Source organism: Mauremys reevesii, linkage group 6, assembly GCF_016161935.1.
Source record: "Mauremys reevesii isolate NIE-2019 linkage group 6, ASM1616193v1, whole genome shotgun sequence".
Lineage (NCBI taxonomy): Eukaryota > Metazoa > Chordata > Testudines > Geoemydidae > Mauremys > Mauremys reevesii.
In genome coordinates, this window is record NC_052628.1 from 5,713,688 (window position 1) to 5,738,327 (window position 24,640).

The 24,640-nt window shown below is 43.4% G+C and overlaps 1 protein-coding gene and 1 long non-coding RNA gene across 4 annotated transcripts in view; one reads left to right on the top strand and one right to left on the bottom strand.

Annotated features, from left to right (window-relative positions):
- KIAA1328 (KIAA1328 ortholog) overlaps nucleotides 1–24,640 on the top strand; it is a 258,387-nt gene that overhangs the window by 161,826 nt on the left and 71,921 nt on the right. For all 3 annotated transcript variants that reach the window (XM_039543310.1, XM_039543309.1, XM_039543308.1), the window contains 2 exons: nucleotides 17,178–17,866; nucleotides 21,260–21,361. In XM_039543310.1, coding sequence (XP_039399244.1) covers nucleotides 17,178–17,866; nucleotides 21,260–21,361 — 791 coding nt within the window. The remainder of the gene's footprint in view (nucleotides 1–17,177; nucleotides 17,867–21,259; nucleotides 21,362–24,640) is intronic.
- LOC120407596 lies at nucleotides 10,320–10,894 on the bottom strand. Its single transcript, XR_005600128.1, has 2 exons — nucleotides 10,717–10,894; nucleotides 10,320–10,614 (listed from the first exon to the last, which is right to left on the bottom strand). It is a non-coding gene; the product is annotated as an uncharacterized LOC120407596 (long non-coding RNA).

The following is a 24,640-nucleotide window of genomic DNA, read 5'->3' on the forward strand; positions in this document are numbered from 1 at the left end:
AGGCTCTCAGTTTACACACCCCAATTTGTTACACTTGAGGGCTCAGTTCTGTATCTTCTGATCACCCGCAATGTACACCGATCCCTGGCCTCCATGGAAACAGTGGACCCCAGTTAACTGGTTTCACTCAGTTCAACACTCTTCATAGCACAAGGCACTTAGGTTGCTAGTAAAACCAGACTGAAGTTTATTTAATTGAGTTTGAGGTAAAGTTTAAAATAAAAGCAAGTATAAGGATTTGGAAACCAAAGGTTACAGTTAAAATAAAAACCCAAACCACAATCTATAGCCTACACTTTTTAACAAGTTACTTTCCTGTGTAGTTCTTGTAGCGCTTGTCCAATTCAGAGAGCTGGGCTCCACTGTTCATGAGACAACTCCTGCTGACAGTCATTCCTCTGTAATGGATAACCACTTGGGCCATTTCTTCTCATGTACTGTCACACACTATTGTTTCTTAGCCCAGGGGGGGCCCTGTTCTGAGAACTCTCCCGGGGTTCACTGGCCTTTGTAAATCTCCTGCCTGCATCAAGTCCAGGCAGTAAACATAGGCGTTCTCCACAAATGTTCATTGTTTTCATGTTGATTGGGTCAGCTTGCAGATTACCCCCCTCCTCAGCTGATAGGTTTCACTCCCAACAGATTTGGAGCATAATATCCTGCATATTACAGAGCTCTAAAATTGTTTCCAATACAAACATCTCACAATAACCATGACAATCAGCTGGTTCTTAGCTTTTGGCAGAGACCACATACAACCCCCTTCGGTACAATATTAAGAAGATGGTTGGGCATAGGGGTAATGTGCCTATGTCTGCCTGTGTTACCATGGGGATGCCAAATCTGGTCATTGCCTAATCATGCCTGTACTTCTAGTGTCAGCCCACAGTGCAGGTTATAGAAATAATGTAAATTAAGGTTATGAATTTTCTTTTCACTGATCCTCTTTCAGTAGTGGATCTTGCTAACCATTCATTTCAACCACTCTGTACACCAGCCACTTTTTCAGACGACATCACAAAATACACATCGTGCCAATCAATCTTATTGATATTGGCTCATACTGTTGTCGCAATATCCAGCATTCTGCAAAACATCTCGTGACTGCTTCTGCCTCTGCTGTGGACTGATTATAATCAAGAAGTGCCAATCAAAAATGTGTTTTGTGCATTCAGATATTTACACACCTTGTCATTTTTATGTGTTTATATGCAGCAGTAGAGGTTACCCTACATCCCGTAAAATAAACAGGCACATGTCGCCATCCCCAGAGAAAAGTGCATGCCCCATTCACAGGCTTGTAAATAGTTTTGAACGGGAGCTATTAGTTATACATTCTCTTCCTGTTTAAATCAGACTGAATTCCTGCACAGTCATGAAGTAAAATCTTGATTTGGATAAGTAATGTAATGTTTCCTATTGCCATAGTGCCTGCCAAATGTCTCATTAAATAGGTATGTGCACTAATTGATGCGCTACTTACAAGGAAAGACTGGAGGAGGAGCTAAATTCTGGAGTCTTCATCTCCAAGGGTGTACCAGTGGTGGAACTCTGCTTGCTCAGTCCAGCAAAGGCTATCCTGTTAGCCATTCCGACTCATCCAGAGCAGTGTCGTTGCAACAACTCACTTCACCACCTCCTGCCTACACATACACTTACGCTATTTAGAGTTTCTTGTGTATGCAAATGTTTCCTGTGCTTGTGTCATCACAGTACTGCGGTTTTTTAGTTGGCATTCTGTCTTCAGTTTTGTATCACATCAGGAGTGTTCAACTTTGGATTCCAGGCACTTCTTTACCTTCTCCCTTCTTATCTTAGGAAGAAGTTCATGGTCACTTAGACTTCAGAGCGTTAAAACCATTAGCATTTTCCTGGAATACAGCATATATACTTCTTTTTCGAGTGCATGCAGCTGTGGATTCTGCGTAGGTGTGTGTGTGCAGAAAATTTTTGCCTAGCAGCACCTGTAGGAGACCACGCTTGTGCCTCGTGCTCATAGCCTCTCCCCCTGCCTCAGCGCCCCTCAGTTCCTTCTTACCACCCACGGCTGGAGTCAGAGCTCTGTGTGGTTCCTTTAACCTCACAACCTCTCTATTTCTTAGCAGTTTTTTCTAGTTGTATATAGTTAATCAGTACCCCTCGTATAGTGTTAGTTCGATTTAGTGTTAGTTAGCTGTAGTTTAAGTAAGTAAGTAGTTAAGTAAACATAGTTCATTGTATGGGGGAGCGATTCCCAATAACGATCCCCACATGCGGTGCTTGCTGTGCTTAGGCGAAGCCCATACCCAAGGAGTGGTGTTCTGCTTGTGAGTCATCTCAGGAGAATACCTGGCTACATCTACTAGAAGAAGAGGAAACAGTTACTTACTATAAGTGTGGTTCTTCAAGATGTGATGCCGACATGTAGTCCACGACCCCCCGTATATCCCCTCTGCAATGGTGTCAAGTCTCTGGGCATTTGGTGGGAAGGAACTGAGGGGAGTTGGGGCAGCGCTGCCTCATAGCCCGTCCCCTGGCTATATGAGCACGAGGCGTGAGCGCCGCCTCCTATCTGTACTGCTAGGCAAAATTCTCCAGCTGGGTATGCAGACACCTAAATGCAATACATGTCTGTATCACGTATCAAAGAACCACAGTAACCATTTCTTTAAAGTCCACAGGGAGGCCAAGTACCATGTTTCCAATTTAACTGGTTGCAAGAGCTTTATCACTTTTCCTTTGCTTAGCCCATACTCAGAGGGCTGGGCCATGCATGGTCCCTCCCCCCATACATTATCCTTTGCCTAGCAATCAAGTTCTGATGAGTTAGTCTTGATCCCATCCTAATTCCAAAGTATTTTAGCATCTTTGCAAACTAAAAAGTGCACTTAAAAAGCTTTACTTTTTCTTGTATGAAACTCTTTGACACTGGCACAATGCGTCAGCCTGTCTTTAACAGAATTACACTGAACTGTCTGCCTCCATGCAATTCTTGTTGTTATTCCTTGGTATAATTGCTACTTGAGGAGTAGAATAGAGGTCAATCAGCTGGAGCCACAGGGGCGCCGAAAGCTAGCCTCAGGATACTCCCTACAAATGTAAGATCAAAAGGGCTGTTTACTTTTTATGAATTATTTCCCAGACACTGGATCATTAACAGAATCTAAATGCTGATTGGCTCTGTTGCAAAGACATTTCGCTAGAATGCACTCACTTGGGCACAGCTTTCCTATTTATTTTTTTCTTTAAACTGGGGGATTCTCTCCAGCTTTGTGGAATTTCTCTCTCATGTAAATAGCTTTCTACTTTTACCTGTTTCTCTAAAACAAAATCCTTCTGTGTGTGCACGTGTTGCTACTTAAAAACTTCAGTCTTTCTGGTAGCTTCTGATTCTATGATTATTTTCATGGCAAAGAGCTCTCTCGGTCTGTAGCATGTATCCAAATCCAAAGGAATCGGCAGGGGACACCTGCCCTTTGGACCAAGTTGTAGTTTTTGACGAGGTGGGTTTTCTGTATGTACAGTGGTTGCCATTTAAAATTCTGCACTGGGGAAAACTCATGTCAGGTATCACTGAGATGTGTATGTGCTGGCAAATGCCGACGTTTTAATGGCAAGTGCAATAGTAACCTTCACACATCAACTTCTGTCTGCTCATATCCCCAGAGGTGTTTGGTTTCTATTTAATCACAGTAAAAATGGCTATTTAGAGAGGCCATGGTGGATCTGCCCTTTTGTCTTGTGTTTTGGTCAGAGAGCACAGCTTTGGACCAAATTCTGATTGAATTCTGAAGAGCCCAGCAGTAGGTAAGAAGGCCTGCCGCCCATAATATGCTAGATCTGCAATTCCAAGTGTACATGTGTGGGTTGTTGTTTTTTTTTTTTAAGATAATATGAAAAAAGTGAGCTTGCAGGAGTAGATTTGCACATATTTAACACCATTACCATCTACTGAAAAGTTAATTTTGCTGCCCGTGCTGCTGGGCTTAATGTGCAATCATCGGACGCTGCCTAGAATTTGAACATTGATGCAATCAGGTCTGGAAGGTAGTCAAAGCAAAATGCCTTACAACTAATTTGATTCACTATTTGGACATATTCTATGAGATTTTCCAGCTCTTCTTTTCCTATACTGGTAGATACCAATCCACTCTACCCTGCGGCCTCCTGTGCCATTGAATAACTCATGAACAGGGGCCAAAAGGGAAATTAGAGCTGGGGTGGAGCTGGGGTTGTCTATCTCCCTTGGAGTAATCAGAGAGTTTCTCTGGTTACTCCTTTATGTATAGATGGGTTTTCACTTATTTGGTACATCCTCATGTTACAGCCGTCATTACTCTGTATTCTGGCATTCATTTGAATAACTATACCCATCAAGATTCTGATTAATTTTCAACAGGACAAACAGGACTTTCCCACTCCACCTGTCCTTTCTGCTATCTCATTGAACCTCAAGAAGCATCTAAATCCTTGAAGTGCAATTAAAATGCAGTCTTTGAACAGGTGCAAAAGGAAGCCCATGCATGGGGCAATGGTTCATCTTCCTGTCACATTTCAGTGACTGAGGAGTGTCAAGTATACGTCTTTATTAATGGTTATCATACGAACTCTTCCCTTTCTCCCTGTAGTCTTACCTTTAAAGATAGGTTGCTTCTCGGGCTAGTTTTGAATACCAGGTAAGAGAGGGAAAAGATAATAGATGATGAACAGCATCACCAACCTACTATCTGTTTTACTACCGTTCAAATTAGGGACCTATTCTGTATTGTCAGTGTCACAGACCCACTTTTTTTGGTCTGTCCTAATTTTGTTTAAAAGCACATTGCTAAGGACTTTAATGTGTTTTCAATTCAGCGCTTGTAAATTATGCTAAAATCCCTAAGGGAGCCAAAATAACTTATTAAAACCTTGCAAATGTTTTTGACTGCTGCATTCTATTATTTTCTATTCCGGCAATAGCACAAAGCCCCTGCTGCTGATGGGCGGAGGAACGCAAACCTCCAGGGCCCATTAGACTTAACTTGTTTACTGCATTGATATCTATATGTTAAATGACAAGAGAGTTCAGGTTATTGAATAATTTAAAATTCAGCTCTAATTGGTGTCATACGACCTGGAAAAGGCCATGGATGACGCCAGGAGCATGCTGTGAAATTCTTATAAATAATTCATAAATTAGATCATTCATTTGCCTGGATGTCTTGTTAAATGCAGAAGTTTGTAAGTAATAACTGATGATATAACACCTGTAAGTATTTAGTTCATATGCTGGAAGGTAATCTACCTTGATGATCTTCTAGCAAAACCTGCCAGAGTATGAGAGTTAATTGCACTAGGGAAAATGCACTACATTTATTTGGGATGGGGCTTTGGCAAAGCATACAGTGCAGATGTTGCATTACGCATTCTCTATAGCTAGACAACTATTCTGTGTATGCCTATGTTAAAAATGCAGCTCATCATTCTGCTGCCCTTATTTCACATGAACTCCAAATGCACTGGGAAATGGTAGTGACCTGCTCTGCTCACAAATAGTATAGTTTTTGAAATATTTATCTAGGTCTTGAACTACTGATTCCTCAGTAAAATAAAGGGCAGGAGTAAAAAATTGAAGTCAGAAGATTTTGATTTTCTGTTTTTATAATGTTGGCAGCACATTGAATGTTAATAGTTAGACCTGGTGCTGTCAAGATTAGTGTGGTGGCATATTTTCCATTATGCAAGCAGGGTTCTGTATGGTTCTGTTTTGCAAAGCAAACATGTTTGCTTAATTTTAATGGTCAGACATCACATTGCCCTGTATTGCTAGCATTGTGGCTTAATAGGCACTCTACTCACAATATCTTCAGAGACTGAATTTAAAGGGATCTTTAGCTCTCAATCCTGGTTTGTATTTTTTTCTTGGAGCACTGTATTATTGATGACTGCTTTAATAGCGAGCTTAAGGACAGTAGGCTCATTTAGAACAATAATGTCATTTTTGAGAAGACTGGTTGCATACAGTACTTGCAAAGCTAGGGAGAGGGCAGTATGTTTGTTGTGAAAAACGATGAATGCTAAAGGAGCCTGCCAGCAAAGGCTCAAATGCCATTGTGAGTCCAGGTTTCTTGCACATCTGACTTTCCAGTACAAACACTGCTAGCAAAGAGAACTAAAAAAGTTAATTGCAGCATATTTTTGTTATAGCTTAAATAGAACATGTATAGTCATAGACCTAGTCGAGCTCCCCCTTGCTGGATGCTCACCAGGCTGCTGTTTGGATACACACATTGGATCCATGTGCTTTTAAATTCCCTTCTGTCTGGCTCTGCATAGGTTCCAGTCATGGGTTTTTTCTTTGACCTCTAGGCTCACTCCCTGGGCCTAGACTGTCTCTCTGGTACCACTTCTCAGAGGTGAGACCCTGCAGTCAAGCTGACGTAGGCCCCAAGAACCTCCCAAGACTCCTCAATAACGTCCCAAGAGCTCCATCTGCATGGGTACTATAGTTTATAGTTTAACCCTTCAGGGACGTGGGATAGTTGAAGCCAATAAGACAGACTTTTTTTTACAGAAGAATTTCTATACCAATCACTCTTTATCTTAGACAGCACAAGAGATGTACAGATCCATGCAAAATAATGAAACAGCTATACACAGTTCTCTCCATCAGAGTTCTCACCACCCTTCAGTGGGTTTTTTGGGTCTTGGTTTGTCTTCTGGGGTTCCCAGGTCTCCTCTGCTGGATCACATTCCTCCAGTTAAGTTTTCTCTTCTTGTTCGGTTGTTGAGAGAAAGCTGCTCTCTGACCAGCCCTCAGCCTTTTATAACTTCCAGTTCTCACTGCTATGGATCCTCCTGATCAGCCTCAAGTCACCATCCCTCCTACCCCCCAGTTGATCAAGGTCTTCCGTCAGGTGCTCTGCTGTTCGGTTACCATCCACCTGGAGTCCAGACTTGGGAAACGGGTTTTACCAAACATTGTTCTACTAAGGCAAGTCCTATTCCGTTGTTGATGGTCTTTAATGACCATCTCCTTCAGAGGCAGACACCCAGGTACCAGTGCAGTATGATGACAAGATTCCAGCAAAAGATAGCCATAAGGCATATACATAGAGAGTTCAAGAAATCAAATTAGAATTCATACATAGATGGGTTCCACAAACCATCATAGGTATTCTTTTGCAGTCATATATCATTGCCTATCCATAGCTCTACCTTCGTGGCCAATTTGCGTCTCAGTCCCACCTGTGCAGTCCCACTGAGTTCAATAGGATTACACATGAAAAATGCAGCCTTCCTGGCATCCACACATCATTTCTTTGAATATGGACCATTTGTATTATGCACTTGAATATAGCAATTGTAATCATACATCATTCATGAGGAACACAGCACCTTATCTCCAGCTAGGAAAATAGGCAACTAACCTTTTAAGTTATCTCCCTTATCTATCATAGGTATTAATGCAGACAATCATCATACGATCAAAGCACTTTATAATGATTCATCTTAGACTTTTTGTAATGGAGATTTTAATAAAAGATTGTGCCATAAAAAGAAGAGAAAAGGTAAAGCTGGACTTCAGTAGATCTTACTCATTTATTTCAAAACTTTCATTTTGTACATTCTTCTAGGGAAATTCTTTCTTAATAACAATTTCAGAGAGTAGTTCCTTTACAAGACTTTATACAGTAGTTAAACTGTGTCTGTAGTTAAAAAAGAGACTGTGTTAAAATGGCACCAGTTTCTTCCCCACACCTGTTTTCTGAGGCGTGTTTAGAATTATTTTTTGTTTTAGTGACAAAAATAAGTGTTTGTTACTTTTCATCCCTGCTAGCACTGCAGAGTTGGCACAGCTGAGAGAGTAGAGTATGAGCTGGAGTCTCTTCTGGCTCGCACTTCAACAGTGTACTTGTTAATTTCATTCCAGTTTCAGAGTCTGTATGTAAAGTGTATGTCAGTTACGTTAGTAATGTGTGCCAGTGGCACTCTTCAAGATACCATCCTGTGTAGCACCACTCGTTTTGGCTGTCTGTAAGGTTCTCTTCATCTTCAAGTAGTATCCCTGTGGGTGCTCCACTTCAGGTGTGCATATGCCTTCGATTGGAGATGTTTGTTAGTAGTATCCATTCGGCCCGAACATGTGCCCTACAGATCCTCATGCCCCGCACCAAGGCTGTCTAAGGCTGTGCAGACGATCTGGCCCCAGTTCCTTCTCCGCTGCCTTGCCCTAAAATGGACCTGTAGCCTGTCTGCTTCCAGCGTGCCTTGTCCTATTAGAATCTTTTCCTTAGTGTTAGTTTATCTTAATAAGTTGCTAGTTAGTTTAGTTTTTAGTGATAGGAATGGCTCCCCCCTGCTTCTCCCATTAGGGAGACTCGCCTTTCCTCGGGAGTGCATTCCTGGCTCTCCAGGCTTCAAACGTTGCCTCACTTGCCACGAGTCTATCCTGGTTATTGTTGACCACTTCAGGGGTCTCTGTTGCCTAGGAGAGTTGCACATCCCCCAGGAGTGTAACTTCTGTTTAGCCCTGAAATCTAGGTTCAGAGAGAACTGAGAGATCAAGTTGAGGCATCTGATGATCGAATGCTCCCTTCGCCCTGCATCAGAGTACAGCAATTGCTGGGCAGATCTATTGCCCCTTTGGTCCAGGCCCAACACTCCCCTAAGAAGGAGAAGGCTTCATAGTCCTTTAAAAGACCCGGGAAGAGGGACTCACCTCGTAAGGAGTCTGCTCCAAAAAGACCTTGGTCTCCCGCTAAGTCAACGGTCTCAAAATTGTCGACTTCTAGATCCAATACCGTGGAGGCTGCAGGTTCCTCCAGTACCGCCAGGGCCAGAAGCTCCTCCAAGAGAAAACCAAGAAGCTCCTCCAAGAGCGAGCAAACAGCTCTGAGAGAGCCTCAGGATGGACCAAGCATGACAGGGACGGCAAGGAGGGACATTCCTCCAGACAAGTCCCTATCAGAGGCACCTCTACCACTGGTACCATATAAATTGAAACATCTATGCCTGGCATCCTCCTTGGAGTATTCTAACCCTCAGTACCATCTACTCCCAGAGAAGTTATCACATTGGTACCGACATGTCATTCAGTACTCGAAGGACTTAACTGTAGCGGAGGAACCGTAGTGTCCATTGATCATGGGCATCAAGGATCCCAGGTACTGAGAGTAGTTCAGTCTCTGGACTCTCATTTATCACTGGTACCACCCAATTCACCACCATTATCAACTGGGGCTTCTCCACTGCTCTTTGAAGAGGAGGGTGAAGGGGACTTCCATTCAGCCTCTCCTAACCACCCTTATAGGAATCCTTTCTGTGTGGGCCACAGAAAGAGAGAGAGGAATCCAGGACAAGACATCACAAGTGGTGAGAGCAACCCTGGGTGCCACCCCTCCCCTGTATGGACCCTCCCCCCCCCGCCTCCTGGAATGGTCATATTGGGATTCCCTGGCTGCTTACCAATAGCAATGGTGAAGAGCTCCGAACCTAGCCCACTAGGATAATAGAGGAGACAATCTCTACCACCTCAGACCATTCCCCAGAAGGGGGAGACATTTGAGGAACAGGAAGCTAGAGCAAATGAGGAGACTACTTCTCAAACCACTACCTTCTCATCATTCCTGATGAAGCAGGAATGCCTCTTCCACTGTCTATGGCTGATGACTTTAAGCAATTCCAAGACCACAGCAAGGGCATGGCAGACTCCTTTAAGATACTACTCAAAGAGGTCAAGGAATTGCAACACAAGTTATTGGATCCCCTTCAATTGGCAACATCGATCAGAGTCACCCTTTCAATTAATGAGGTGATCTTGGATTCTGTGAGGGGGGGTTGTCAAATCCTGAAACAGTGACACCAACTTGCAGGAGTCGGGAGCAGGACGATGCCCTGTCACAGTGGAGTGCAATAGAATATCAGAGCTTTCAGTTATAAACTGCTTGAAGTAGTGTTCTTGTCCACTCGTAACACTGCAGAGTCCTGTTCAGTGCAGGACACCTCTACTGAACAGGTAAACTCTATGCCCTCTGTGATAGACCCAGGCCAGTTGGGAACAGCAGAGTAGTAGAAGGGGGATATACTGGCCACTGGCTAAGCAGTTTTCTGTTCCCTGAGTGACCAGAGCAGGGGCTGCTCCAGGCTAATGAGAATACCTGACTCCAGTTAACCTGCTAAGAGTCAGGTGAGGCTGTTAAGCACTTGACTCTAATTAGAGCCCCTCGGATGCTATAAAAGGGCTCACTCCAGTCAGGCCAGAGGGAGCCAGGGAGCCAGAGGAGAGGAAGTGAGTGCTAGGAACTGCGACCAAGAGGTGTGCAACTTTGTCACAGCACAGACCATCGAGGACTCATACCTTGAGGAGAAGAATCTTTATGTTGGGATGAAGCACTTGAGAGTGAAGAGGAGGGAAACATGGAACAAGGAGACAATTGAAACAGGTAAGGATACCACACCTGTCTTGGCCACATAGGCACTATCTGGACAACCTTGTCCTTGTCCTGCCTGATCTTGTTCATCACTTTTAGAATCAGAGGGCTGGGGGAAATGTGTAATACAGACCCTTCATATCTCCAGAAGATGGCTGAAGGCTGTGTGAGCAGGCCAGGAGTGGATGTTCTGACAGCATAGCAGTGTAAAAGGCACCCCAGGCTAGAGAATTAAGGGGAGACAGCTGTTCAACAGTCCAGATTGTACCCTAGGGAATGTCACAGGTATCATTCGAGTTTAATCTGAACCAGATCATACAGTTACCTGCTTTATTTCCCCCAACACCACGTAACTCAGGATGGGAAGCTTCCTTCCATACATAAGATGACAGATAAGACCAAACTATTCTGGAAGTCTCCTAGATTATTTGTCTTCATTGCAGACAGATATAATGGGTTCGCTATTTCTACCCAGAGACTATCAAGGTGGATTTCGAGGTGTGTTATCGCTTGCTGTGAGATTGCCAACACCCAGCCTCCTGCTAGGATTCTGGCTATCTCTATGAGGTCACAGTCAACTTCTATGGCCTTACTTAAGTTGGTTTTAGTTGATGTTGGTCCTGCTTTGAGCAGAGGATTGGCCTAGATGACCTCCTGAGGTCTCCTTCAACCCTAATATATTATGATTCTATGATTAAGGACACTGTAGTACCTGAAATCTGCAGAACTTCTGTGTGGTCTCCAATACATACTTTCTCCAAATACTATTCTTTGGTCTGTGCCCCTAAAACTGAGACAGCAGTGAGCAGCTCTGTCTTCTGTACTAGACTGTACACCGAAGCAACCTCCTCCTGGGGATACTGTTCAGAAGTCACCTGAAATTGAGTGCCCATAGGGACACTGCTTGAAGAAGGAAAGGCTACTTACCTTGTGCAGTAGTTCTTGGAGATGTGGGTCACTATGAGTACTCAACTACCCACCCTCTTGCCCCTCTGCTTCAGAGTTTCCTTAGTTGGACTTAGTGATAGAGAGGAAACTGAGGGCAGTTCACCCTCACAGTCCTGCATAGCCTCAGTGCAAGGCACAAGGATGTGTAGGGCACATTTGTAGGCTGAACGGACACAGCTAATGAAACTCTCTGAAGGTGCATGGGGCGCATGCACACCTGAAGTGGAGCACCCATAAGGACACACATCTTGAACTACAGTTACTACACAGGGTGAGTAACCTTTCCATTTCACCTTTCTGCATACTCTACCCAATTAATAGTCTCCTTTGTCTATTTCAAAAAACTTCTAAAAACCCACCTATGGAGTCATGCTTAGGATACAGTCTGTAATGATTATATCACACCGTGTGTTTCTTTTCTTTGTCTTCTAATGTATCATATTGATTAATTTCATTAAAGACAGGCACTATAGGTGAAATTGAAGTCGATGGGAGTTTTGGAGGAAGTCGATGGGTCCAGGATTTCACCTGTATAAATATATAGATGGTACTAGTTTGTTCTTCAATCATAAGACCGCTAGAATTGTTACTTTGGGGAAAATATACCGTTTTACATAGGAAGAAACTCCCTTTGAAGTCAATGGGGATTTGGCCTACATAGGGACTGTAAGATCTGATTTTGTTACTTGTTTCACATAAACAACATAAATAACAATATGCCTACTGTATCAGTGTGTATATTGCTACTGCAGAGCACATCCACAGCTTGTTTTTAAGAGAATTTTGTAGAAATTGGAGACTGTCTGAGTAAGCTGCAACTCGTCTGTGTGTGCGTGTGCATGTGTGTGTGTGATGTAGGGCCCAGTATTTGTTTATACTTTATTCTGACTCCCTCAGCAGAAATTACAAGGATTGCAATAAGAGATTCATAGTGCTTCCACATGTTTTCCATTATAGCTCTTACAAAATTATGTGAACTGATTTTAGTGTATATTTATTTCTGTGTGGCAGTTTCACATTGGATCGAATCATATTAACTCCATATATCACAAGCAGCAGTTTATCTTTTGTTTGTTTACATTTTAGCTAAGGGAAGGTATGTCATTAAATAATATACAGAAAGAATGGGAGAGCTCCCAACATGGGGAAGCACATCTGTTCCATCACAACCCATCGTGGCTCCCATGTGTTCCCTAGGCAATATCTGTTTTAAACTCATCTAATAAAAGTACCTAATTCCTCATGTTCACAATGCAGGAGTGAGTGTGTCTTAGAATTCTCTTCCTCTTTCCCTTTGCCGCCTTGTCCTGCCCATCACAGGTTGTTTATAGTGTGCCCTGCCCATATAATCCAACTCAGGTGTGGATGTCACTCTAGTTTTTAAATGGTTGGTGCCATTCTGCTATAGTTTTCAATTTAAGCATTGACAGAAATTAACATAACTTGCCAAGTTGTTGCTTGATTCCCCTTGCCCATCCCACTCAAAATTAGTTAATTTATCTTACAGGGTTGACCTTGAGTGGCCTTTAAAGCCATGTGAAACTGGAACCGAGACTTCCACCTAGTACTACAACCTCGGTCCTCTAGAGAAATTAAAAAAAACTACTTGCATTCCGTGATATTAATGAGAATCCCCCATCCCCCGCAAGCATACGGTAACTGTGAAATAACGGTAAAGTTTCTCTGGCTTGTTATGAAGTATTTAAATGTCAGTGCCATTTCCGAGACCATCAGGGCAGATTTAATGGTGACCAGGGTCGTCAAATGGTAACTGGGACCTCCCTTTTAGGGCCTCGAGGGACTTTTAATCGAGTCTCAGTCACAAAGTTAATTTGCAGTGTGGGCCTTTATCCTTAAATCTGCTCTTGTCAATTATTTTATACCATCCCTGTTCATGTGCTGAGATTTCTTAACAAACTTTGGTCCCTTTAGTCAATAAAACAAACTGGTAAAATAAGGAAATCTTGGGGATTTTATTTTTAGGGATCTCCTATTTTTTTCCTTTTCCATTTGGCTTAAAGACTTAAGGAGGGTTGGATATCGTTCATCAATACCTCAGAGCTGTGGCCAGGGGGATTGTTTGAGAGCAACTGCATGTGCTCCCAGCCCTGGTCCTGAGGAGTTTGGGAACCAAACCAACTTGCAGTCCTGTTTCCCCAAGAGTGCCCTAAACTCGGTAAGGTGAGATGTGAGATGTCACTCCTGAGGGAATTCTGTGCAAAAAAATTAAATATTACAATATTTTAAAATTCTGCAAAATTCTCCATATTTTATTTGTCAAAATAACACAATATAATCATAGCATTTTAAATGATTTGCTGACAAGTATTTTGAAATAAATTACCAAAATAATTGAAAATGGTGTGATTATATTTTTATTGTGTTTGTGTTATTTTGATAATTCAAATATACAGAACTTTGCAGAATTTTAATTTTTTGGTGGCGAATTCCCTCCAGAGTACCAAGGTTCTGTGTGGCACAATCTGGGTGCGGGCAGCTTGGTGCGGGGTCTGGGTCCAGGGGGGAATCTGGATGCACAGTGGTTTGGTGAGGGATCTGAGGTGCAGGGGGAACGGGACTCTGCAGGGGAGTCCAGGTGAAGGTGGTTAGGACTCAGTAGAGAGGGCTGTGGGAGTGGGGCTTGGTGGAGTGGGAGGTCAGGGTGCAGCTGGTTGGAGCTCAGTGGGTGGGGGTCCGGATGTGGGGGGCTCCTGATGCAGAGGGTGAGGCTCAGCTAGGTGAGGTTTGGGGGACTCAGTGGGCACTTCTGGGTGCAGGGGACTCCTGAAGTGGAGGGGCTCGGGGATTCTGGGTGGGTGGGGGGAGGGGTCACTGTACAAAGAGCTGCTCCACCTGTCTGCCCAATCCCTGTGCATTCAGACCTCTCCACACCCAACAGCCCCCCTCGCTGAGCCGAACTCTCCCTGCCCCCTTGCAGTGCAGAGCTTCCTGCAGCCAGGGGAAGTTTCCGGGGCTTGATCTGACCCAACCCATCTCCATCTCCTATGCCCCCAGCTGGGACTAATGTCCCTGGGCGGCCAGGGCCTCCCCAGACCCCCCTCCCACCAGTGATTTGCCTCTCCCCCCTACAGCTTCCCAAACAGATGTGCCCGAACTGTTCAGCAGCTGGGTAGGGGGTGAGTGAGTACTGGTGCAGCTTCTCTTTGCTTCTCCATTTTCTGAAAGGAAGCAAAGGGAATCTGCAGGGGTGGGGCGCATTTTTCTGCTGCGCCACAATTGTGCGGAATTTCCCGTGAGTAGATGTGTAACATGTAGCTACAGGATTATTTTATGGTCTCTTCTCTTATATCCCTTAACATCTTGCACCCCATATTTTATTTGTTGCCAGAAATCCCTTTCTGTGTGGTGTCTAATTTAGACTATAAAGGACTTTTCAGCTTGGAGAAGAGGAGACTAAGGGGGGATATGATAGAGGTATATAAAATCATGAGTGATGTAGAGAAACTAAATAAGGAAAAGTTATTTACTTCTTCCCATAATACAAAAACTAGAGGCCACCAAATGAAATTAATGGGCAGCAGGTTTAAAACAAATAAAAGGAAGTTTTTCTTCACGCAGCGCACAGTCAATTTGTGGAACTCCTTACCTGAGGAGGTTGTGAAGGCTAGGACTATAACAGGGTTTAAAAGAGAACTGGATAAATTCATGGAGGTTAAGTCCATTAATGGCTATTAGCCTGGATGGGTAAGGAATGGTGTCCCTAGCCTGTTTGTCAGAGGGTGGAGATGGATGGCAGGAGAGAGATCACTTGATCATTGCCTGTTGGGTTCACTCCCTCTGGGGCACCTGGCATTGGCCACTGTCGGTAGACAGGATACTGGGCTAGATGGACCTTTGGTCTGACCCAGTATGCCATTCTTATGTTCTTATGTCCTTGGGACATGGGAGTGTGTTTTTATTTGTCTGTAAAATCATCATGCACAGCAATGGCACCAAACAAATAATAACAAACAACTCTGATTGCCTTCTGGCAGCATGTTGAATTCTGGTAGGTTGCCCTGCCGGCCCCTCTGTCTTCTGAAATATTTTAATGTCCTGCACTTTTCACCCAGTCCTAGCATCAGACTTTTCTTGCACATTTAGTCCTGACACTAATGCAGATGCCTCCAACTCATTGGGTTTCATTGGGCAAAACATGGCATGTGCGGCTTTCAATCATATGGTGAAGAGTAAATTTTTGTAAAAGCATAACTGAAAATAATCAAATATCAGTATTTAAGGGATAATCTACATTATTTTATTTTCTGTGAGGCCTACAAGAAACTTAATATGAAGGAGCCGAGGGGCAGTCAAATAGAGTTGATACATTGATTTATATAAAGAATGTAAATAATGCATACAAAAACTGTACATAGTTGGATTAGATTCCTCTTCATCTCTTTTTATGTTGCTTGCATTCTTAAATCTAAGGCTTTGGCTACACTTGCATTTCAAAGCGCTGCCGCGGCAGCGCTTTGAAGCGCTAAGTGTAGTCAAAGCGCCAGCGCTGGGAGAAAACTCTCCCAGCGCTGTCCGTACTCCACCTCCCTGTGGGGAATAACGGACAGCGCTGGGAGGCTGGGGCTTTGACTACACTGGCGCTTTGTAGCGCCGCAATTTGCAGCGCTGCAGAGGGTGTGTTTTCACACCCTGCTGCAGCGCTGCAAATTTGTAAGTGTAGCCAAGCCCTAAGATCTTTGGGGCAGAGATTATCTTCCCGTGCATATGGACAGCAGCTAATCTCATTGTGTGTGTTACCAGAATACAAATTGTAATTTTCTGTCCATCAGTGACCACCAAATTTCAGCTTGCTTGCTGCTGCTAAAGTGGTTTGTTTATCTTTAACAAACCTGGCTTCTGCAATTAAACACAATTAAATCTCTGACAAAGAGCCTGAGGGCCGAAACAGAGTTTAAATGCAATATGTTACTGAAATTAACGCACACATCTAGGAAAAGTGATTCACTGCTGTTCTGATGGGCACAGCAACACAAATGCTTAACTGCCGAGACAAACCGCAGTGCAAGGATACTCCAGGATATAAGCAGGATTTTGATGTCCCTGACATAATAGCCGTGAGTATAACACACCCACTACGAGTTCACTTTTCATTGGGATGACAAATGTGAATTACAACTGCTTTCTTTCTGCAGAGTTTTATCAGAGTATAATCACTTGCCCAACTTAATTGAAAAATCACTTACATTTATAGCTGAATTTAAACATGTTTTTTTATTTAAATGACAGCTTTTGAAGTAGAACCATATTTTACGGAAAGTGGTCGGTTTTTATCTGTGTTTCTGTAAAGACATTTCAAAAACTCTCATCAAATTTCCGGCGGTAAGTAATATCCCATTCAGCGCAAGGTGAAATGTTTTACATCAAATCTCCTGCTGTGTAATGGCCAATCAAAGAGTATTTATAGTGGCTGAATGGATTTTTTGGCTCGGCATTCAAAATTAAACATTTTCATACATTAACATTTAATGTTTTTTGCCACTCTTCAAGTTGATTTTGTGTAACCCTAGATACTCACAACTACTTGGTACTCTGAAGCTACTTGTTTATGCTGAGGATCCTGCAGACAGTAGTTTCATATTTATTGTACTTGTGTACACTGATTGAAATGTAGATTTGATAGCAGGCTTATCTCGCCTTTTGATAAACATTATGAGTCTTGCTAGATGTCCATCAGCACAATGCATTGACTCTCCCAGTACTGGTATGACAACTTTACTCTGTGAACTGATGAGGAGAAGCAAATTTTGCTAAGGAACAATACAATTTAACATAGAATGTTAAATTTTGAAAGATGATAGCTTGTTTCTCTTATTGTAGGTGTCCGACAAGAAGAGTCTGTGCCAGCTACCACCTTTGGAACTGGATGGTTCTTATTTAAGTATAGTTAGACCACAAACAAGAACAATATACAAGAACAATAAAGCATCACAGTCTGGAAGTCCAGCCCTGTTTTCAGTACCTCTGCACTGTAGAAATAATCATGCTCATGAGACCACAGCCCACTACAACCAACAGGAGGTTCTGAATGAATGTCCAGTGGAAAATGGCTTGCACAGAAAATGTAACAATACGATGCTGTCAGCAAAGGAAAGGGGCCCATACCACACACAAATGGCTCCTGATGTGGGCCAGAGAATGAGTGAATTTCAGAACACTTGTCCTCACCAAATGAGTAATTGGGCTTGTATGCAGCCAGGAAGCTTGGAGAACATTCAGGATAGCCAAAAGGTCAGCCATGTACCCAGAAGACACTCTGGGCCGCTTCATGAAACCTGTGATTACTCTAGGCTTTCTCGAGTTTCTGGGATGAATGACAGTGTGGACTCTGGATCAAAAGAAACAGAGCGAAGTAAAAGGCTGTCTGAGGAAAGAAGACAGCAGCTTCTGCTGCAGAAAATGGAGCTGGAAGTTGAAAAGGAACGTCTCCAGCATCTGCTTGCTAAACAGGAAGCAAAACTACTTCTGAAGCAGCAACAGCTACACCAATCCAGGCTGGATTACAATAGGTGAGTTTGTGAGGTTTGTAGATAGAGGATAATTGTTAATGTAGAAGGAATTTCTGTGGTACCAAACACTTACATGGAGCATTGAGAAGCACAGAGTAAGACCTCCTCTGTGCCCTGAAGAACTTGGAATTTAAACTAGACAATGCTATAACCATGAGACTAGACATGGGACAACAGTTAGATAAAGAAGAGTGTGAGGACTGTTGGTCTAGAATAAGATAGGAAAATTGATGGAAGAAATTATCCTTGAGGAGGGATTTGAAAGAGGAGAGCGTGCGTTAGTAGACTAGAACAAGGAGTTCAAGGTGTAGGAACAGCATCCTAGGAGGTGCCAAAACCACGAGCGGAAGAAAGACAGAATGAGCAGTAAGGTTAAAGTGCTAGGTAAGAAAGGAAGCAGGAAGAGTAGAGGGGAAGGAGAGCTGTGTGTATAGACTTGAGTGCTGATGCTTTACTCAGCTGTACAGACATAAGGGAAGATGTGGTTCTTCACTCAAAGGACTATGATGTAAATCAGATTCAGACAATACAGACACACACAACCCCAACTGAGAGTCCAGTCTTGAACTCTGGGTGCTGTTTGATGGAAGGTTACCTGAAAAAAGTGAGTTTAAAGAGAGATTTAAACAGAGAGGTTGTTATATGGGAGGTTAAGAAGAGAGGCCCTAGAGAGTGAGGGGCCCCATGGAAAAAGACAAGAAAATAAGTGGAAAGAAGATACAAGAGAGATTGTTGGGATGAAGCATGGGAGGTGCTTAAGCAGTAGAAGGGTTAGTGGGGAGGAGGAAATAAGAACGGCTATGTAGGCGGGTCAGAATTGTGCAGCATCGTGAGCTGAAAATGAGATGCTTTCACTTGATGTAGAAGGTGAGAGCTTGCCCTGAAAGATATTTGGGTAAGGGTTTGACAGGGTGGTGGGAAGGGAAGACAGATTTAGCAGCAACATTTTATATAGACTGGCAGCGGGGAGAGGATAGAGATGGATTGAAACCACAGAAGAGAGAGTTGCCCTAGAAAGAGGAGATATAACTCAGTTGAATACAAAGATTTTAGTGGAAGGGAAGAGGGAGGAATGGATGGAGTTTAGCAGTCTTGTAAAGGAAACAGCAAAAGGATTTGATGAGAGCTTTGATGTAGATATTATTTTAAAAGTGTCACTGACAAGGGGATCCCACAAGATTATGAATTACATGATCTGCATCCCACACATGTATTTTCTCCTTTCCCTCCACCCCACAACTGTTTTTCAAGTTTTAAAAGGGAATATTATAGCTGAAGGAGTTTTTTGCCTGTATAAACTGTACTCTGCTCAGTAACTTTCTCTGCTGCTTTTGTATGTAATATGGAATCAAAAAATTTAATTGTATGTAGTTAGTTTTCACATGCCTATTTGATCTGAGGCAGTCACAATTGTCCGTGCATTGATGTGATAAGGCACTCCGCTCACCACTAGGATGGCACCTCCTCCTGGTCACTCTGGGGAGTAGCTCGTGAGGTTGATGCCTCTTCCCATGTTTGTGCACCGTCTCTCCACCTCTCTATCCTGGTTTGTGGCCCCCTCTCTTACTCCATGAGCTGCCTCTTTGTGACTTAGCCCTCCAGCCAGGTCACCAAACGATTTTCCCCTTCCAGGATCGGAAAGTCTTTCCTCTCAAGCAGTCCTAGGCAGTCTTCCTCGTAGTGCCACTCCCTTAATGGTTGGCAGGGGAACCCAGATCCACCCTCTGCTCCGGGTTCTGGCTCAGGGACCCTCTAGACAGCAGTCAAGACCTATTCACTTCTAGACCTTAGTGTCTTTCCCTGAGCCCTGTCCTACCATCCTGGCTTAGAATCACATAGAATCATAGAATATCAGGGTTGGAAGGGACCTCAGGAGGTATCTAGTCCACCGCCCTGCTCAGAGCAGGACCGATCCCCAACTAATTTCCCCCCCTCTGGGTTTGCCAGCCCTTCTCTCAGGGAATGACTGCAGACTCTCCCATCAGCCCCCTCTATTTCCAATTTCCTGTCTTTATAGTCCCAGCCCAGATCATTCCTCCTCAGTTAGGCTCCCTCACTCAGCCTTGGGTTTACTTGGCCACCTGACTCCCTTCAGCTGTGGCCTGTTGGGTTAATTAGCCCCCTTCCCCATCTGCATTAACCCTTTCCAGGCAAGTGTGGGGTAAACATCTCATCACAGTTGGAAATGACTGAATTTACAAAGGATTATAACTTCAGGTGAGAAGTAAATAGGAACAGATGTATTCTTAAGAACATAAGAAAGCCATACAGGGTCAAACTAATGGTCCATCTAGCCAGGTATCCTGTCTTCCAACGGTGGCCAATGCCAGGTGCTTCAGAGGGAATGAGCAGAATAGGGAATCATCAAGTTCGGGGGCGACACCTCTCGATGACATCACTTGTTGGCGACAAGCATCGTCATCAAGAGGTGTCCCCGCCGAAATGCCGCTGAAATTCGGCGGCATTTCGGCGGGTGCTCTCCCGGGGGCCAGGACACAGACACATTAAGATGCCCCCACGGGTGCCATGGCGCCCGCGGGCACCGCGTTGGGGACCACTGAAATACACCTTGCTAAATTGTCAGGAAGACTCACCAAGGAAGGAACTTAACCTATTCACTCATCTTTTACCATCACAAGGATAGTAAAAGACAGACAAACAAAACCAGCTAATGCTAATTTATTTGGCTGTCCCTGTCTCTCAATGGGTAGAATTATGTGCGGTGCTGGATTAGGCCCATTCTGAGGTGCTAGAGGTGTCATCATTTAAATGAGAAGGAAAAAAGGTCCTGACCTCTTGCACTAGTTAGTGGCTCTTAAAATGCCCATATAGCTTTTTGCAAGGGCAGGAGTTAGCCCTTTTTTCATAGCCAAATTCTAACATAATTGCTTTCTGTCTCCCTGCATGCTATTTCCTATCTTGATTTGAACAAAGGAGAGTATTCTCAGATAAAGAAGGAACATCATGTGTTGAGACCTGCAGTTGCCTTGGACTGCATCACCATATTAAAGATGGAGAACAGCTGCAATCTCCTATATTTTATGCAGCTTTCATGCCACCCTTGAGCTCTTGCCAGGTGCTACGGCATTCCTTAGTGTGGCGAAGCATGAATATTTTTCATAGTTGTTCTCATATTTCTCAAGAGAGCAAGTGCTTTGAAATCAGTAGAATTAAAGAATTTTTGTCAACCGCAGCCCTCAGAAACAAAGGCAGCAGGTGGAAGCTGTTTTCCCCAAAACTGAGAGGTGTGAGAGAAAATGGAGAGGTTTTGTGAAAGCTTCTCTGTATAATGTGCTCTGATCAGATCAGAGTTTTGTGTGTGTTGGGGGTGGAGGTGGCTGCAGGTACAATAGCTTCCCCAGGATGTAAAGCTAACTAACTCCACATTTCCAGATTTAAGGGCCAAGTTTTTGATTCAGAAGTGATCACTGATGAAGCGCCAGGCGGGCCAGGAGGACCAACCCTTATGATGAATGGCACTGGCATGGGGTTAAGGTAATCTCTCTCATTTTCTTTTAACCATTAGCAAGTACTTCTAAGTGTTGGTGTATTTTCTTCCTTCTCAAAAAGATGTTATTGGCTGCCACATGCATATTTTTGTTTTGTACTTCTCTTTGATTTGGGTTAAATGCTGCTAACCAGGAAAGACCTCATGAAATAGTCTAGATTGGTCTCTAGTAAATTTATTCATAACAAAAAGAAAGGATGGTCTTGTGGTTAAAGCACTTGACAGAGACTCGGGAGAGCTGGCTTCAGTTCTCTGCTCTGTTGCTGACTTTGTGTGTGACCTTGGCTCATGCTGCAGGGCTATAAAATTGTAGACTGGAGCCCAGACTCTGGAACCCTCCTCCATCAAGGGGTCCCAGAGCCTGTATGTCTACACTACAATTTTATAGCCCCGCAGCCCAAGCCAGCTGACACAGGCCATCCAGGAGTGTTTTAATGCAGTGTAGATATATCCTGAGTCTCTCTGTGCCCCAGTTCCTCATCTTTATAATAGCAATAATGCTATCCTTTGTTCTCTTGTCTTCTTAGATTGTAAGCTGTTCAGGCCAAGGACTGTCTTGCTAGGTGTTTGTACTGTGCCTAGCACAATGGAACCTTTATCTTAATTGGGGCCTCTAAACACTACTGGAATTCATATAATTAATAATTGTAGATAGCTGTGGCATTTCCCAGTGACTGGAGGAAGTCTACAAGGGCACATGTGGTCGATCTCCATCTTAATGGGACTTCTGGATCACCAGGCCTTTCCTCACTCCCATTCTGAGCAGGAAAATCTCTTTTGTTTCTAAAACCCTTCCCAGATACAATTTCCCCTCTCTGGTCTCTGACCTGACTGACAGTGCAGTGTCCTGCCAGAGGTTAGTCAGTTTGGCATTTTATATCTTTTGGCCCTGAGGTGTTGGTCAAAAGTTGTGTGTAAAATCTCTTCTCAGCAAAGCAGGAAGGAGAGAATAAAAAAGTATACAGGCCTCTCAGTGCAAAAGAAAACCTTTCTCACTGTTTAGGGTGCTAAAGCAAACTGCTAGACAAGAACTCTAGGTGTCAGAAGTGTCTTCCTAGCGGTCAATCCTCTCCTCCTACCTCCACACATCGACTAGACATTGCAGAATAATAAGAGTAGACACAGGCTCAGCGGTGTGTTGGCTCATCCCAAGCCAACCCTGCAGTCTCTGACCCAATGAATCCTCTTCTCATCCCAGCAAATCATGAACAGCAAGCAGCAGAACCCAAGTAAATTTGTGCACCCAGGAAGGCAGCACCTGCTGCTGGCCCAGAAATTGCAGGTGTGCCTTCTGCAGTTCTAATTCTTCTCTCCCCCCCCCCCCATGCTTACCAACCTTGGCTTAGGTGTGTTTTGTTTTGCTGTCTGGTGACTGGTATTAATTTCCTTCTGTATTTTCTTTTCTTCACTCTTGGTTGGGGATGGGATAGTAGGGGAATAATTGGGCTTACACATTTACCCTAATTGTGAACTCCACAGTGAGAAGTAAGTGAAAGGTCGCAATGAACTATAATAAATGTTGATGGGGAAAGGTGAAAAAAGAGAGAGGCTGAATTAGTCCAAACAAAAAAGCCCACTGATATGATTCAAGGACTGTGTAAACACGGATAGTGTAAGACTGGAAATCAATGAACCAAAATTGGTGTGTTGGAAACTGGGCATAACTGGTGGACAAAATAATGTGGGGATAGGCTATTCCACCCTCACTCTCTTTTGGGGTCCTTCTCAGAAGAAGACTTTGCAGGGAGAACTGGCTCCTGCAATGTTGGCTGACTGAAAGAACAGGAAGGAGCAAACTTCACCCTCATGGCTGCCACTCTCACCATCTCTTAGGATCCTGGACCTTCTCCATCCTAATGAGTGCTGAACACCACTTGGGATGTGAAACTATCACTCATATTCCCTCCCAGTGTGTCCTTTTCCTTCCCCACTTTACTTCTTCTTTTTCCTATCCCTCTCTTTTTGCTTTCTGTTTAATAAGAGTCTGGCCAAGATTGTTTATTGTGTAACACTGCTGTATCTCTGTGACCAGAAAAAGGCCGCTAAAAAGAATGCCCTAAACAGCCCAATGCTGGTTTGCCAGGTCCTGGAGTAGTTAATAAGACCATGTGCTATGCTTGTGTTTTTCCAGCAGAGAGATTGCAAGTGACATTCAACACCAGGGACAGTTGCCGTATTTTCTATCTTTGCTGTTCTTTTCTTTCGCCTTTGTGTGTCTTGTTATGCCTTCTAGGAAATAGGATTGGACTGGAACAGCAGCAGCAACAACAATAGCTCCAATGTATCCAACTACCTACTTCATTTACCCAACAGGACAGTTATTCCCATAGAATCACAGAATATCAGGGTTGGAAGGGACCTCAGGAGGTCATCTAGTCCAACCTCCTGCTCAAAGCAGGACCAGTCCCCAACTAAATCATCCCAGCCAGGGCTTTTTCAGGCCTGACCTTAAAACCCTCTAAGGAAGGAGATTCCACCCATATTTAATACCCTCTAAGAGACCATCAGGCAAGGGTTTTTTTCCTTCTAAAGACCCTCTCCTGCTAAATGGAATGAGGATGTTGTTAAAATGAAAGCCTTGCTTAATACCTTGCAGTTCAAATGCTTTAACTGTTTTTCCTTCTTTCTGTATCTTTAATAAAAAGTTATAAAGGATATTTAATAGTGTGTTTGCCATGGTACTAAGCAACCTGAGGTCTGTGTGTACACCAAACCCTGAACCTTGTTTACCACTGTTTAATGTTGGACAGCAACAGGGTCATGTTGATACCTTCAACTCTTTTGACTCATGTATTCCATCTAAGTTAATACAACAGTGGGGTGAGATATCTTCCTCATGGACTCTGTAGTTTGTTCTTTCTCCTATGAGAGTTACTGATTATCCAATCACTTTTGTATTAACAGGCAGTGGAATCTATTGTATTTTAAACTTAGGTTACCACCACAGATGAGGAGAGTCCTAAAAGTGATCCTCATTTATTTTTTTCCCTTTTTTACAAAACCATGTGATTCCATGATCACTCTAGCAAAGGAGATTCAGAAAATAGATCTAGTTAAATATATTCTAGCATTGCACTCGGTTGAGGAGAAATGTAACCTACAACATCTGCATGTCTTTTTGCAATAGGTTGCTAAAACCTGCAAAAGTCTGCTTAATATTGGGGTGGGGGGGGAATGAAGAAAAACTGCATTGTTTACAAAATGAGTTCCAGATTTCATAATTTTTTTCCTCTCTCTCTCTCTCTCTCTCTCTCATTCTCTTGATT